Source organism: Camelina sativa, chromosome 11, assembly GCF_000633955.1.
Source record: "Camelina sativa cultivar DH55 chromosome 11, Cs, whole genome shotgun sequence".
NCBI lineage: Eukaryota > Viridiplantae > Streptophyta > Magnoliopsida > Brassicales > Brassicaceae > Camelina > Camelina sativa.
Window position 1 is genome coordinate 17,983,369 of NC_025695.1, and position 16,286 is coordinate 17,999,654.

The 16,286-nt window shown below is 37.2% G+C and overlaps 4 protein-coding genes and 1 pseudogene across 5 annotated transcripts; all 5 read left to right on the plus strand.

The window, feature by feature from the left end:
• On the plus strand, positions 1,156 to 1,596 carry LOC109127624. Its single transcript, XM_019232629.1, has one exon. The coding sequence runs from the start codon at positions 1,156 to 1,158 to the stop codon at positions 1,594 to 1,596; it is 441 nt and encodes a 146-aa protein (XP_019088174.1).
• Positions 5,395 to 8,591, plus strand: LOC104723710 (protein TIFY 4B-like). 2 transcript variants are annotated; one of them, XM_010442104.2, is made up of 9 exons: positions 5,395 to 5,665; positions 5,855 to 5,994; positions 6,137 to 6,309; positions 6,821 to 6,911; positions 7,002 to 7,098; positions 7,462 to 7,521; positions 7,775 to 7,838; positions 7,939 to 8,129; positions 8,206 to 8,591. In XM_010442104.2, exons 1-9 carry the CDS (start codon positions 5,548 to 5,550, stop codon positions 8,211 to 8,213), a joined length of 942 nt encoding a protein of 313 aa, XP_010440406.1. In that variant the 5' UTR covers positions 5,395 to 5,547; the 3' UTR covers positions 8,214 to 8,591. The 2 variants fall into 2 exon arrangements, with proteins under 2 accessions (XP_010440406.1, XP_010440407.1); XM_010442105.2 differs by having other exon boundaries at positions 6,824 to 6,911.
• LOC104723711 (1,2-dihydroxy-3-keto-5-methylthiopentene dioxygenase 2) lies at positions 8,699 to 10,545 on the plus strand. Its single transcript, XM_010442106.1, has 7 exons — positions 8,699 to 8,807; positions 9,151 to 9,262; positions 9,351 to 9,445; positions 9,688 to 9,802; positions 9,892 to 10,016; positions 10,095 to 10,165; positions 10,265 to 10,545. Exons 1-7 carry the CDS (start codon positions 8,790 to 8,792, stop codon positions 10,305 to 10,307), a joined length of 579 nt encoding a protein of 192 aa, XP_010440408.1. The 5' UTR covers positions 8,699 to 8,789; the 3' UTR covers positions 10,308 to 10,545.
• LOC104723712 lies at positions 11,072 to 13,772 on the plus strand (annotated as a pseudogene).
• Positions 14,104 to 16,206, plus strand: LOC104723713 (1,2-dihydroxy-3-keto-5-methylthiopentene dioxygenase 3). Its single transcript, XM_010442107.1, has 7 exons — positions 14,104 to 14,214; positions 14,574 to 14,685; positions 14,782 to 14,876; positions 15,281 to 15,395; positions 15,475 to 15,599; positions 15,684 to 15,754; positions 15,867 to 16,206. The coding sequence occupies exons 1-7, from the start codon at positions 14,194 to 14,196 to the stop codon at positions 15,928 to 15,930; spliced, it is 603 nt and encodes a 200-aa protein (XP_010440409.1). The 5' UTR covers positions 14,104 to 14,193; the 3' UTR covers positions 15,931 to 16,206.

Here is a 16,286-nt window from a genome sequence, read left to right on the forward strand (position 1 = left end):
TTATCATCCTAAAACATCAGACTTGGAACTCTCTCATTTGATGTTTGCGGATGATGTGATGATATTTTTTGATGAGGGAAGCTCATCGCTTCAAGGGATAAATGAAACTTTGGATGATTTTGCGGGTTGGTCTGAACTAACTATGAATAGAGACAAAACAGAACTTTTCCTAGCAGGTGTTGATGAGGTGGAGCGTGCAGCAATTGCTCACTTCGGTTTCCCTGAGGTGACCCTGCCCATAAGATACTTGGGGCTACCAATCATATCAAGAAAGCTAAAGGTTGCTGAATACGCTCCATTAGTGCAAAAAATCAAGAATAAATTCATCCATTGGGCAGTGAAGTCACTATCATTTGCAGGGAGTTTGCAGCTGATAGCCTCAGTGATCACAGGTATTGTGGTCTGGGGGTATCGAGAAGCTGCATCAAAGAAATAGAATCTTTATGCTCTCATTTCTTATGGTCTGGGGGTATTGAAAACCATCACAAGGCAAAAGTGGCCTGGCAGAAGGTATGTTTACCAAAGGAGGAGGGAGGTCTCGGGCTTAGGCAATTCATCGAGTGGAATGTATCCCTTTGTCTTAAGCTTGTTTGGAATCTTTTCACCAAAAAAGATTCTCTTTGGGCTTCATGGCACAAATTTCATCATTTCCCGGGTCGCCTATCTAGCTCTATTTCGACATTTTGGCTTTTAAAAGAAAAGGCGCAGGATACCTGGAACTGGAAATGCCTACTCCACCTGAGACCTATCGCCCAGAGTTTCTTGAGTGTGTCATTAGGAAATGGGTGCACATCTAGTTTCTGGAATGACTCCTGGTCACCGTTTGGACCTTTGATCAAACTTTTAGGTGATGCAGGCCCTTGAAATCTCAGAATTCCTCTAACAGCTTCAGTGGCTAATGCCACGCGAGGGGACACGTGGATATTACCCTCTCCTCGCACTCATCAAGCAAGCGATCTCCACATGTACCTCACCACTATCCATCTGCCGCTACCAACTCAGATTGAGGATTGTGATGAGTGGTCTAGAAACAATGCAAGCCGTTCCGGTTTTTCCTCATCAAGTACATGGGAGGCGCTGAGACACAGAGAGGACGTAAAGCCATTGGCAAGTCTTGTCTGGTTCAAAGGAGCTACCCCTCGAAATGCTTTCCATATGTGGATAGCTCATCTTAACAGATTGCCCACTCGCTCCAAACTCCAGTCATGGGGAATGCAGGTCTCCTCTGACTGTTGCATATGCGCTTCGAATGTCGAGACTAGAGACCACCTACTTTTTACCTGCAGCTTTAGCATGGAAATTTGGAGAATGATACATCGAAGACTTTCACTGCCTCCACCTCTTTTCAGGAACTGGGAAAGCTTGTTGGACTGGATCAGATTGAGCTCAGCCTCCTCCCCATCTACACTAAGGAAGATCGCCGCTCAAGCCACAATTTATGCAATCTGGAAACAGAGAAACAACATTCTGCACAATCTCCAAGCCGTTCCACCATCTGTTATCTTCAAGGAAATAGATCGGGAGATCATCAACACAACTATCGCGAGGAGACACTGCAAGAACTTTAAGAAGCTCTTCTATCTTTGGGTCAGATAAATCTATCTTCTGAAATCTTTAAAATTTGCTTTATTTATTTTTTGCCAGGGAACCAAATTAGTGGGATCTCAATTTCATGTAAAAACAAACCCTGGTTTCTTTTTAATGATATTTACACACTTAGCAAAAAAAAAAACAATAAAACAAAAAAATACGATTCAATTAATCTATTTGTTGTCGACAATTTGGGTAAAACAAATATAAGCAACAACAAAATAAAATAAGATTTGAAAACCAAGATATCAAAGCTGACTAGTATGGTTTTGTAAATCTTTTTGTAACTCTTTGACTATGTGTATGTAATGTCGGTACGTGGAACATGGGTTCCTGTTGCTGGTTTACTTCTTTTATTGGTTTGATCATGAGATTTTTTTTTTTTTTTTTTTTNCAACAGCTTACAAGATTGACTCAAACAAACCAATACGAAGAAAAATTGTTTATATAGGTAACTAAAGGCGGAACTGAATGAACACGGCGCACCAAACTATTCGTTTTACCATTTTGAGAGCGAAGAACTAATACTAATGAAAATGAAGCAAACTCTTCTTTATCCGCCAGAATGTCTTCCAAATAAGGCGTAAAAGCTGGCCACTCAGAAGGCGAAAACATAATCTTTACTAAGTTGAAACAATCAGTAAGAAAAACAATAAATTGGTTATTCGCCCCGATCATACAATGCATTGATCACGAGAGATTGTTTTATGCTTTTGATAGGATTTTTTTTATCATTTATTTGAGACAGTCCATTATATCAAAAAAGAAAAGGAAATATTTGTCCACAAAAAGACAGTATACGGTTGGGTTGTTTTGTGGTCGTTAGATTGTTGTCACTTCTAATCGCGAGAGCCACAAATGAGGCCCAAGAAATAGACCTGAAAATATGTAAATGGGCCTATGATAAGATGAGGCCCATTAAAGGATGTTAAATGAGTATCCTTACAAAGAGGGGGAAACAGGTCCTGACTCACTGACTCATCCTCTGTACCCGACCCACGGACTCGCGACCCCTCTCCCTGCACAAACATAACCTGTACGTTTCTTCAATCACTATTCATCTTTTTCTTTTTAATATTTAAAAAAATTATATTCCTATTTGTATATGGGCATAGTAGTTTTCATATTCATTGTACTCGATTATGTAGAATTGAAGATGATACTTATATGGAAATCTTAGCAGTTACAAAAAGAAAAGAGAAAAAAATATATTAAGAGAGAGTTTTACCATACTTTAGTTTGTTTTTTGATGACAGCTAATTTATGATGAACTCATTTTAACATTACCAATAGCTTCAAAGGAAAAAAAAATCAATACTAGTTATGTTCCATATAGTTCTTCGTTTTAGATATTTTTCTCCAAAAGTCTGAAAATGTATAAGAGTAAATTTATGTTGGTGTGTCATAAATCATATTTTGATTTAAGAATGTGTGTGAATGTGAAAGGTAAACCATTAAGTTTATTAGGATTCAATGATATGACTCTAAATCTCTACTTAATTCGCCTTAATTAATCCCAAGATCTTGAGAGATCAATAAACAATTGACACGACAACACACTTGAGAAAAACCGAGAAAGACAAATATATCAAAGGAAAAAGTTCACCAATATATGTATAAGTATAATTGAAAACGCTTTAAATAAAAGGAAATAGAGTAGGGTTTGGTGAGTGGTGCTGTTGATAGAAATGGTAGCTAGATATATGCAATCCTCCAGAGATTGATAGGCATGGTACCAACTTGGATCCATTTCTTCGATAACGACTCTTCCTATATATATAAATTTATTTTTGTTTCCCTCTTCTTTAACTTATTTCTTCCACTACTCGCAAATTCTAAACCGTTCTTTATGTTGAGTATTCACGATTTACAACTTATTTAGCCATCTGAAAAAATTGGTTTTTATATACTTTTGTTGATTCAACCGGCTAGAGGGGGTATTGTAAACAGTGTTACCGGGTCCAATATCGAGTCTTAATTTCTGTATCTGGAGAGAGAGATGAAATACGTTGGTGAACTTTTGTAGTCACAAGTTCGAAACAGAAAAAAATGCTTACACGTTCTGTATAATCTTTTCTCCAAAAAGATTAGTGATCATTATTCGAAATGTCATAGTCTATCTAAAAAGAAAAAGTTGCAATATCACATGAACGATGCAATAGTACAATAATAATATGTTTGTGTATCTAATCATTTTTAACCTAGAAGGTTATGGATGAAGAAACTGTATAATTTTTTAAAATGTTTTAGCCTAAACATGCATGGTTATTTTGCCAATTGCGAGTATAATTAACAATATGTATCATATATGCATCAAGCACTTCATCAGTTGTCATTTTAAGTAAAATATATAATATTGGATTTGGAACGAACCTTAATAGTTAATTAATTTCTGAAACAATTTATAAAGATTTTTTATTTTTATTTTTATAACTACAAGTCTACAAATAGACAAGGGGTTGGATAATGCGAAGGGATATGTCACGCAGACCAAGCAAGGTTTATGAGGGAATCGATATTGGTCAGACTCATGTGAAAAATGTATATTACTCCTCCTTCGTCTTGTCAATTTATTTACTCTCATGTATTTTTCAATCGTTTTGGTATTCACTTCCGAAAATGACTAGTCTTTATTTTTTTTTACGTGGAGATACATTTCCATTTACATGTATGATGTATCTAACTGATCTACGTCCCTCATATATGTTAAGCCATCAAAAATAGGTTATCAACTAGTACTATAGTCGTAGAATTGATTATTTTTGTTGGTGTTTAATTACCGGGTGATGTTTAAGAACAATAATTGTCTTAAACAGTACTGCATATGTAAAATTTTGAAAAGTGTGGCAATGCCCGAGTCTCTCTCATAAACTCTTTGTCTCAAACCTTCTCAAGACATTCACAACCTCTACACTACACATAAACTTTCCATTTTCCAATGTAACACTTCCTCAAAGCCAATCCGAGCGATGGTTAGCACAAGCGACCTTAATGAACAGTATTAATACCATTGCCTCTACCGAACCAAGCTGACAAACCGGGCTGCCAGATCACATGTCGCAATAACCAAGTCCCATCGAGTAGAACATAGATAAACTAGAAAGAGATTTGAAAATCTGGCCTACAAATCTGAATCATATTTTCGTTGTTATTATTTGACTCTTATCTAGATTATAACCAGAATAATCTTTATCCGAATTATGTTAAGTACCTGATCTCTCTCTCTTTTTCTTTTTTTTTTGTCAAGAAATTAAAGAACTTGATTGATCATCTTCCACAAATTTAATAATTGTAAAGAATGAATTAAACCAAACAAAATAAATCGTCAAAGATAGATATTTTCATTGTTCAAAGAGAATTGAGTAAAGTAGTATACAAACAAAAAAACCAAAAGATATATTTTTCTACTTTTAGAATAACTCTTATCTATTTATAGAAATAATTAGTTATTAATAATCCAAATGTCCCATGCAAATTGACATCCACTCACTAATAAACAAAAAACATATACTCGTAAATAAAATAAGTTTTATTTTTTTTGAACAACAATTAAAATAAGTTTTCTTGTCATTTTTTCTTTGCACTAATGCTATATATTTTTTTGAATTAACATAAACTGTTTCTACCTTATAATAAAAAAGAATTAATCAGCACAAGGTATGATTAGGCTATAATATAGTGAGACTAGTAGGATGCCTACGTGGCAGTCTAGGGAGCTTCCTGCTCCAAAAAAAAAAAAAAAAAAAAAAAAAAACATTCCCNTCCCCTAAAATTGAAACCCTTCTTCTATTACTTCTTCACTCTCTTTCTCTTTTTTTTTCTCTCTCTCTCTCTCTCTCTCTCGCTCTTTTAATTTTGCCCTCAAAACCCTCCGATTATTACGAAAACGCCACTGCTCCCTCGCTGTTGGGGGGATCCGGTGAGGCCGTTTGGCCGGAATCTGAGAAGGAGGAGAATATGGATGTCGGAGTGTCTCCGGCGAAGTCTATACTCGCGAAGCCTCTGAAACTGTTGACTGAAGAGGACATTTCTCAGCTCACTCGCGAAGATTGCCGCAAATTCCTCAAAGAGAAAGGTCCTTTTTTCTTCTTCTTTCCTCCTCCGGTCTTATTGTCTTCTCCGGGAGGATCTTGGTCTCGGATTTTTTTTTTGGTGCTTGCTTTAGTCAAATTTTGAATTTCTCTGTTCTCTCGGAGGTTTTTTTTTTTTTTCTCTCTCTCTATTCTCTCCTTACGAGAATGGCGGCTGACACGTGTCGAAACAGGAATGCGCAGGCCTTCGTGGAACAAATCTCAAGCGATCCAGCAAGTTTTATCACTTAAAGCTCTCTATGAGCCCGGCGACGATTCCGGCGCCGGAATCCTCCGTAAGATCCTCGTTTCTCAGCCGCCAAATCCGCCTCCTGTGAGCTTTCTATTTNTTTTTATTCTAATTTGATGTTCACTTACTTCAATTTTGCTTCCTTGTTTCGCTTAGAATCGTTACTTAGTTGGTGCTGATTTAGGGGATATTGTGTGTTGCTCTGTGTGTACTTGTGGATCCTTAGGTCACAGAAACGTCAACTGAGCTAAGCAACGAGCTCGAACCTTGTGGCAAGAATCCTTTTCAGGAAGATGAAGGTCCCTGCCATAGAAGGGATTCTCCAAGATCAGCTGAGTTTTCTGGTGGTTCTCCTCATTATGCAGTTGAGAAAGATAGCTTAAAGACAGTTTCCCCCAGGTTTACATTTTGCTCTATAATGCTCTTTGAATGTTGTTTAATCACAAGAGAATAGCTATAATCGTTTTGTGATCTTAGGAGGAAGTATTTGGTTTTGATATCACACCCTTGGGAATAGAAAGTTTTCTATATAGATCATGTCTATGATGGTGGATTGGTCAGAGTCAGTGATTAGGTTAAAAGAGTCAGATAGAGGCTTTATCCTGCATCTGTTGTAGTTGGTGTTTTCAGATCTCCTTGGTTTTGTTCTACTCTTCTGTTTTGTTTTTTTCTAGTGAAAGGACTATCAATAGGGGGATTGGTATGACATGATGTGATCATTGCTAGTCAACAAATACTTACCCCATTGGTCATTATGATTTGTGAATTCTGCAATGATTTCTTTTTAGTAACAAGAGTTTCTGTGGTAGTCAATGTACGGAAGTTGTTGCCATTATGTGTTACTTGTTATACAAACGAAATACTACTTCAAAAAAGTTGTTTTAAACACTTGTATCTAATGTTGCATCAGAAGCCCGGCTGAAACAAGTCCTCTGGTTGGACAAATGACGATATTCTATAGTGGGAAAGTGAATGTATATGATGGAGTACCACCTGAAAAGGTAAATGGACAACATTATTCTGTCCAGCCTGAAAAGGAATAAACTTTGATGGCATGTTTTTGATGATGCATCCTGTACATTGGTTTGCAGGCGCGGTCTATCATGCACTTTGCAGCCAATCCAATTGATTTGCCTGAAAATGGTATTTTTGCTTCTAGTAGAATGATTTCGAAGCCCATGAGTAAAGGTAAGCTTTTGCTAAAGTGTCTAATCCGCTTTTTAGTTAACAGATAGATGATTTCACACTTAAAATGATTTTGTTTTGTATGATCTAATTGCAAAATGTGAATGGAACTGCATCTCAAGCTTTTCTTAAAGTTAGAGTAGATCTTTTTCTATATATGTATATTTTTTTTTACAAACATGGCTTTCATTTTGTCCAAATTTGGCATGGTCAAGTAAAAGAAGCATCTCTAAATGCTGCATGGTGATGCTACGCATACTAGCTTGTGTAGAAGAATATGCAGATGCTCTTGTGCCTTTTTGTGATTTTGATTTCGGATGATCAATCTTGTTCAAAAGCATCTGAAATTCTGATCTGGTTTTGCAGAGAAGATGGTTGAGCTTCCCCAATATGGTCTTGAAAAGGCAACTGCTTCTCGTGATTCTGGTACAAAGTTACAAACTGTGCTCACTTACCTTATAAAGATATAGAAACCTGTTATATTAATGATGCTTAAAACACCTGGGAGCGCTTAAAACATCTGAGAAGGAAATTTGGTCTACCTCTTCACCTCTACATGCAATGCTAGTAGTGTTTACTCAAGGCAGATAAACTTTCTTGCTTGTTCTGTGTGATGTATGACCTGAAATTTCTGTTAATTTAACAATCAATTGCTGGTGTTTTGTTGGTCTTTTTGAAGATGTGGAGGGTCAGGCGAACAGAAAAGTGTCATTGCAAAGATATCTTGATAAGCGAAAGGACAGGTGCGTTAAAGAAACAATCGTTGTTGCAATAATGTCGTGTACACACTTGCGCTTAATCCCAAAAATGGCTGAATAATGATAAACCTTTCTTTCTGAGCAGAAGATTCTCTAAAACCAAAAAGGCTCCAGGAGTTGCATCATATAGCTTGGAGATGTTTCTGAATCGTCAGCCACGGATGAGCGCTGTATATTCACAAAACCTTAGCGGCACAGGGCTTCGCGAGTCACCTGAAAATCAGACAAAAAGTTCCAATCTCTCAGTTGATTTAAACAGCGATCTTAACTGTGAAGGTATGAAATAAATAGCATTGGTTTGAATGGTTCCCAGTGGTTTCCCCTCAAAACATACTTCTCGCTTGTTTTATAGATCTTTAACAAAAAACTGGAGGTGAGATTCCGTCCGGGTCACAAGGCGAGCTGTAAAGCTCAATACTGTTCTTTTGTGAAATTGCCAAGTACAAAAAAGCAAACAGTGAATGTTCTCGTTCATTGTGGAAGAAACATTGGCTTTAAGAGTGAGCTGGATCAGTGTCTGGTTTTTTTTTTTACGGCTTGTGTATCCCATCTTTTTTGGTATGTAGTTTTGGAGTAGGTTAGAGACGAGAGGAGAATGTGGCGGTTTGTATTATGTAAATGCTGTCTTATATAATGAGAGAGACCTTATTGATGATGATACCAATCTTGAGGTTCTTCTAATCAACACAAACTTCTTTGTGATGTGTAATGAGATAATTAATTTGTTTATTTTTAAAACATGCGAGATCAACACAACTGTTTTTTGATTTATAAATGATCGGAAAGGCATCTCTCTGGTTGACCGATAAAATACGGGTAGTTTCGTCTTTTTACTTTGAGATTTTATTATTTTATCCTTGTTTTGAAAACGATATCCTGAATTGAGTAATCTCATCGCGTGGTTTTGAAGACGAAGGGGGCATAGCGGAGAAGACGATGGGCGAAGCGGTGAAGGTATGTTTCTATCTTCCTCTCTTCTGCTTTCTGATTTGGTTATGAGGATCGATAGTTTCCAATTTCTTGTACGCAATCATGAATCGCCGATTGTTTTCCGTTAGTTTCGGGTTTGTAATTCGATTCGTTTCGCCGATTTCCGAATCATCATCATCAGTATAGGCATCATCTCGGGTTTTGCAATGGATGATGATTTCTCCAATTGTTGAAGTTTTATCATTGTTAAAATATCAGATTTTGTAATGTGTTTTTCGAACATGTTTTTCCCCATTTGGATGTGTTTTTTTTGGGATTATTACCATAAACCAAAAATGATGTCTTGTTGTTGTGTGTTATTGCTCAGGATGGAAGAGAAGAAGTGATTCAGGCATGGTACATGGATGATAGCGAAGAGGATCAGAGACTTCCTCACCACAAAGATCCTAAGGAGTTCGTATCTCTGGACAAACTTGCAGGTGTGCGTCTCGTCGATATTAAATGTTGTGCTCTCTGTAAAGCTTCCTATTGTCTTGTCTTTTTTTAACATGTAATTTTTGAGTGCAGAGCTGGGAGTACTTAGCTGGAGACTTGATGCTGATAACTATGAAACTGATGAGGATTTGAAAAAGATCCGCCAATCTCGCGGTTACTCTTACACGGTTTGTGCCCTTCATATGATGATTGTCTTCTCACGTTTTTGTTTGCTACCCCATTATAAGACTTGAATGCTAGATTTTTTTACTTTTGACCAAGTCTTTGTTCTAACTCTCTGAGGGTTTTACTCAATTGTAAACACTTAACTGGAATGGAACTGTTTATGAAAATCAGTTTCTGGTTTGCAAACATTTTAATGTGTTACAAGTCTTGGTTTGATTATGACAGAATAGTGTTTAAATTCCAGGACTTTTGTGAGGTATGCCCGGCAAAGCTTCCAAACTACGAAGCAAAAGTGAAGAGCTTTTTCGAAGAACATTTGCACACTGATGAAGAGATCCGTTACTGCGTTGGAGGAAGTGGTAGGTACTTTGTATTGGCTGCTTTACTTTTAAAATTATTCGATCTACTGTATGCATATAGTTGTCAATGTTGTTTTCCTTGGAAAAAGGATACTTTGATGTGAGGGACCGCAATGAAGCTTGGATTAGAGTATGGGTAAAGAAGGGGGGTATGATTGTTTTACCCGCTGGAATATATCATCGCTTCACCGTGGACTCAGAAAACTATATCAAGGTTCAGTATCAGCTTCTCTTAGTCTATTTTATCATATACGTTTGCTTGTTTAAGAAATTGGAACATCTTGTTAAACAGGCAATGCGGCTTTTCGTGGGTGAACCGGTGTGGACACCATACAATCGTCCACACGACCATCTTCCTGCAAGGTACAATTTCCTGATTACCCCGTTTGTCTTATAAAATACATACCTTCTGTTTGTTCTCTTGTGCTACCAATGTGATCAAGAAGTTCTGATATTTTATAGGAAAGAATATGTCGATAACTTTGTGATCAACGCCTCTGCTTAGGGAGGGTCTCTCTTTCTTGCTTTATGAAGTGAAGAATCTATAAACAAGGTCTTTAAGAATAAAGAGAGCTTTCCTCTCTCAATTATTGGATATTTTATATGTATACCTGTGTGTAGAATGCTGGCTTTGGTAAGCTTGAGTTGTTGTAAACTTAATTACACTCTATGATATGGATCTTTTATACCAACTTTGTCGTATACGCAAGGACTATATAGTGGGATCATTGTTTTCCTACGTTTCTTTGTGGTTGTTGCAACTAAATAAATAAATAGTTGGCTCTAGTATGTGCAATATCCTAAATGACGAACGTATATAGTAAGGCACTAGTTGCGTGTGTATCGTGTAACCATTCTTGTCTGTGGCTCTCCACGTCTTTGGTTTACTCTAAATCACGGTTCTAAGGACGATGTGAAGAAACACATTTCATCTTCAACTCCAAAAAAAAAACTCGTATCGTGGAATGAGGTTTGAAAAGGACATAGGTGAATGAATTATATAACTAAAAATCTATTCCTTCTTACGTTTTTTCCTCTGTTTTCCAATTTCTATAAAAAATCATAGCATTGCAGAGTAAATTATTTTATAATCTCGGCAAGTATAGTTGAAAGATAAAAATGAAAAAAATCGGGATTAAAAAAGAAGTATAATTAGGAGCTGCCATGATTAGGGGATTACAAAAAAAGTAAAGAATGAGAGAAGAGAAAATCATACGTGGCAGTCTAGGGAGCTCCCCTGCTCCAGAAACCATTCCCCCAAATTTCTAAAGCCCATAGAATACTATTCGACCTCACTCTCTCTTTTTCATTCAAGTCTCTCTCTCTCTCTTTCTTTCTTCCTAATTTTACCCCCAAACCCTCCCAATAATTACTGAAACGCCACTGCTCTTCTCGTCGGAACTCCGGTGAAGAAGAGGAGAGATGGATGTAGGAGTGTCTACAGCGAAGTCTATACTCGCGAAGCCTCTGAAACTGTTGACTGAAGAAGACATTTCTCAGCTCACTCGCGAAGACTGCCGCAAATTCCTCAAAGAGAAAGGTCTTCTTCTTCTTCTTCTAACTTTGTGCCTTCTCGAAATTTTTGTAAGCCGATGAGCTTTTTTGGACTGACACGTGTTGAAACAGGAATGCGCAGGCCTTCGTGGAACAAATCTTAGGCGATCCAGCAAGTTTTATCACTTAAAGCTCTTTATGAGCCCGGCGACGATTCCGGCGCCGGAATCCTCCGTAAGATCCTCGTTTCTCAGCCGCCAAATCCGCCGCCTCCTGTGAGCGTTCTATATTTACCCTAATTTTGCCTTCTTGTTTCGTGTAGAATCGTTACTTTTAGTTGGTGCTGATTTAGGGGAAATTGTGTGTTGCTCTGTGTGTACTTGTGGATCCTTAGGTCACAACAACGTCGACTGAGCTAAGCAACGAGCTCGAACCTTGTGGAAAGAATCCTTTTCAGGAAGATGATGGTCCGTGCCATAGAAGGGATTCTCCAAGATCAGCTGAGTTCTCCGGTGGTTCAGTTGAGAAAGATACCTACAAGACTGTTGTTACTCCCAGGTTTACATTTTTGGTTTTTTTGAATCAATGTGATTTCTTTCTACTTCCTTGTGTCAAAAGAGTCACATAAGTTTATATGGTTCATGGCTTTGATGGTGGATTGGTTTGACAGTATTTAGGGTTTAGCATCACATCTTTTCAACCAGTTCATGTGATTTAAAGTGAGTTCATTGGGGTTTTCCTCTGTATCTCTAGTTAGTGTTTCCATATCTTCTTGGTTCTGTGTTAGTTTCTGTGGAATTTGGTGACATGGGAATGATGTGACTTGAACTGATAACAGAAAGTTTAGTTTCTGAGGCTTTTTTTTGTTGTTGTGGTAGTCCATCTTCGAAAGCTTTTAGTAGAAGTTTCGGTATCATGTAATATGTTATTGTATAAGCAAATTAACCACTCCAATGCTGTTTAAACAAGTTATCTGTAATGTTGCATCAGAAGTCCAGCTAAAACAAGTGCACTGGTTGGGCAAATGACGATATTCTATAGTGGAAAAGTGAATGTGTATGATGGAGTACCATCTGAAAAGGTAAATGAATCACATTATTCTGTCTAGCCTGAATATAGAAATTTTGATGGGGTACATTTTGATCATTCATCCTGTATTTTGGTTTTTAGGCCCAGTCACTCATGCATTTTGCAGCCAATCCAATTGATTTGCCGGCAAATGGTATCTTTTCTTCTACTAGTACGCCCATGAGTAAAGGTAAGCTTTTACTAAAGTGTCCGATTTGCTTTTCAGTTGATAGATAGATGATTCAAACTTGAAATGATTTTGTTTTGTGTATCATCAAACTGGAAAAGTTAATGGACCAGCTTTTGTGATGCAATAGATCTTCTTTAATTTTCTCTTGTTGCCAAAAACTGCTTTTGTTTTGCCCAATTTTGAAAGGAGGCATTTGACCAAAGAAAGCATTTCTAAATGCTGTGTGGTGCTATACTAGCTTGTGAATGAATATGCATTGCACCTTTTTGTGATAGTGATTTCACTTTCTTTGTTGACAATCGAGTTTGAACTAGTCAATAGTTAAACTGAAATTTTGAATTCTTATTGCAGAGAAGATGGTGAAACTCCCCCAAACTGGTCTTGAGAGGGCGAATTCTTCTCGTGATTCTGGTACAATTACAAACAGTTTTCATATTTCTTAATGAATCTGAGATAAAATTTTGATCGACACTGCTTTCACCTGTGCAATGCTATGCTAATATTGTTAACTTGACCTGCTACCTACATCTTATATTTATCCTTTGTTCATATGTGTTTTTTGGGTCGTTATTTAGATATGGAGGGTCAGGCGAACAGAAAGGTGTCGTTACAAAGATATCGTGAAAAGCGGAAGGACAGGTGCTTCATATACTTAAACTTAATTCCAAAACCGCTAAAAACTGATACGTTTTGTTTATGTGCAGAAGATTCCTTAAGGCCAGAAAGTCTCCAGGAGTTGCGTCTTCTAGCTTGGAACTGTTTCTAAATCGTCAGCCACGAATGAATGCTGCATATTCACAAAACTTTGGCCGCACAAGATCTCCACTGCAGAGCCAGTCACCTGAAAACCAAACAAAAAGTCCCAATCTATCAGTTGATCTAAACAGTGAAGGTAAGAAGAAGACGATCAATATGGCAAGCTTTGTTCCCAATAGGTTTGAATGACTTGACTCAAAAACTCTCATTGGTTTGGTTTACAGTTATTTAACAAGATGCCAAAACGTGGAGATGCTATTAATAGCATTGGTAAGGTTAAAATATGAAGAACCTTCTCTTCAGATGGGCATCTTCGCGTTTCCGTGTCGCACTCATAATTTTTGGTCTATAGTTTTTTGTGTAGCTTCGTAGGTTAGTGGTAAGTTCTTGTTAGTAATGTGTAAATGCCGTCTTTTAACGACAAGACTATTTTCGCCAAACTATTTTAGCTTTGACTTCTTCTTTACCAAACCTTCACTTCTTTTGACCATTTCTAAACCATTAGTTTTCACTTTTATCATCATTTGAACCTTTTTACAATACCTGTTAATTGTCAAAGATTAAACAATTGTTATATGAGTTGACATGGATGATTCTAACGCATTAAACACTATGCCAAACTATAATTTTTCTAATTCACTTGCACCTCTCTCAAAAAACGTAACGTAAGTTGTTAATAATAGTCTGAAACGGATCTATGTTGGAGGGAGGCGGCGTTACCCTCGCCACACGCACGCACGCACGCCGCCGGATGGAGGGTAGTTTAGTCTTTTAGCATTTGTTTTCTTTTCGAAAAGGAGAGGTCATTATTAATCGCGTGGATTTGAAGACGATAAAAAAAAAAAGGCATAACGAAGAAGAAGAGGAAGAAACAAGTATAACCATGGGTGAAGAAGTTGTTCAGGTAATTTCTTTCTGATTGTGAATTTTTCAATCCCTGATCGGAAAATTTCTTGTGTTTCCGCCATTAAAACATGGATTCGCCGATTTGTTGTATGATATATATATCCATAAGGTTCGGGTTTGATGTAATGGCTCATACAGTGTTTTAGCTTGCTTGCCTTATCTCGGATGTTACTTGTAACATATCGAAATTTGATTGCTTTAGAACATTTTCTCTGGTTAGTGTTGAAGTTCTTATACAGTGGCTACTCATATTGGATTAGTGGTTTGGTTTATAATAACTGATTTTGATGTGATGACCATCAGATTGATGTTTTCTTGATTCACATATTGTTGTTGTTGTTGTGTGTTATTGCTTAGGGTGGAAGAGAAGAAGTGATTCAGGCATGGTACATGGATGATAGCCAAGAGGATCAGAGACTTCCTCACCAAAAAGATCCTAAGGAGTTTGTATCTTTGGACAAACTTGCAGGTTTTTTTGTTTCTCTTCATGGTTGTTCTCTCTGTAATGTTTTTTACTGTTGTTTGCTTTATTTATATATTTATGTGTAATGTTTTGAGTGTATAGAGCTTGGCGTGCTTAGCTGGAGACTTGATGCTGATAACTATGAAACCGATGAAGAACTGAAAAAGATCCGTGAATCTCGCGGTTACTCTTACACGGTTTGTCACCATTTTTTTATATATCTTTGTTTTGTTATCCGTTGGACTTGACATTTCAATACATTCGGTGGCTTAAACCTTATTTATAACTAGCCAAGGGATGAATGTAGCAGTTGTGACTTCGTTAGAGAGCAAGTAGTGAAAAATGGGTTTATACTGTTTCTTGGTAGATTTTAAGATTTGCTATTTGTTTGTCATTAACCATCAAATCTCTCTGGTTCTTCTTCCGCTAACATTAGCTATCCAAGGGAGATTAAACAACCCGTTTCCTTCTCTGTTACACTTTCCGAGATTAAAGTTTTTTTTTATGTTTATAACTCGATGATTCCCAAACGTTTTTGTTTCTGTGTCTATATTTATCTGCTCGACTCTTGGTTTGACGATTGAAAACTGTTGAATTCCAGGATTTTTGTGAGGTATGCCCGGAAAAGCTTCCAAACTATGAAGGGAAAGTAAAGAGCTTTTTCGAAGAACATTTGCACACTGATGAAGAGATCCGTTACTGCGTTGCAGGAAGTGGTAAGTACTTGTATTGGCTGCTTTACTTGAAGACTTCAATTCGATGATAGCCTCATGTTTTAGTTTCGTTGGAATAAAGGATACTTTGATTTGAGGGATCGCAATGAGGCTTGGATTAGAGTATGGGTAAAGAAAGGTGGTATGATAGTTTTGCCTGCTGGAATATATCATCGCTTCACTACGGACTCAGACAACTATATTAAGGTTCAATATTAGCTTCTTCAAAGTCGTTAATTCATCATATAATAATATTGGTTGCTTAGAAAATTGGAGTTTCTTATTGAACAGGCAATGCGGCTTTTCGTGGGTGAACCGGTTTGGACACCATACAATCGCCCACACGACCATCTCCCTGCAAGGTACACTGTTCTGTTTTCATCTTTTGTATCATCAGAAGCTTACTCTGTAATCGTTCATCTTAGCAAAGAAACAAGAAAATTGTTTAATGATATTGAAACGGCTATTTTACAGGAAAGAATACATCGATAACTTCGTGAAGGTGAACGGAGGCGGTGCCATAGATGCGTCAGCGTAGAGGACTTTCAGTCTTAGGCATCAGATTTTTATAAACTAAGCGTACAATAAAGAGAGACATCTGTCTCATGTTGGATATGTATACAATAAAGAGAGACATCTCTGTCTCATGTTGGATATGTATATGTTTAGATGTTGTCTCCCTGAAGACACTTTCATTCGTGTGGCTTTGGTGTTGTTGTAATGTTTCATGGTTTGTTAACTTATAACTTGCCATCCTTATGTCGTCTGTATGTTCTGCAATAAATGGATGCGAGTCAGGAGATGTTCATGTTAACAGTATACATCAAAACTAAAAATGATAGAACTACTTTGAAGCTACACTCTTATTTGGATACACAATGACCCTTTAGGATC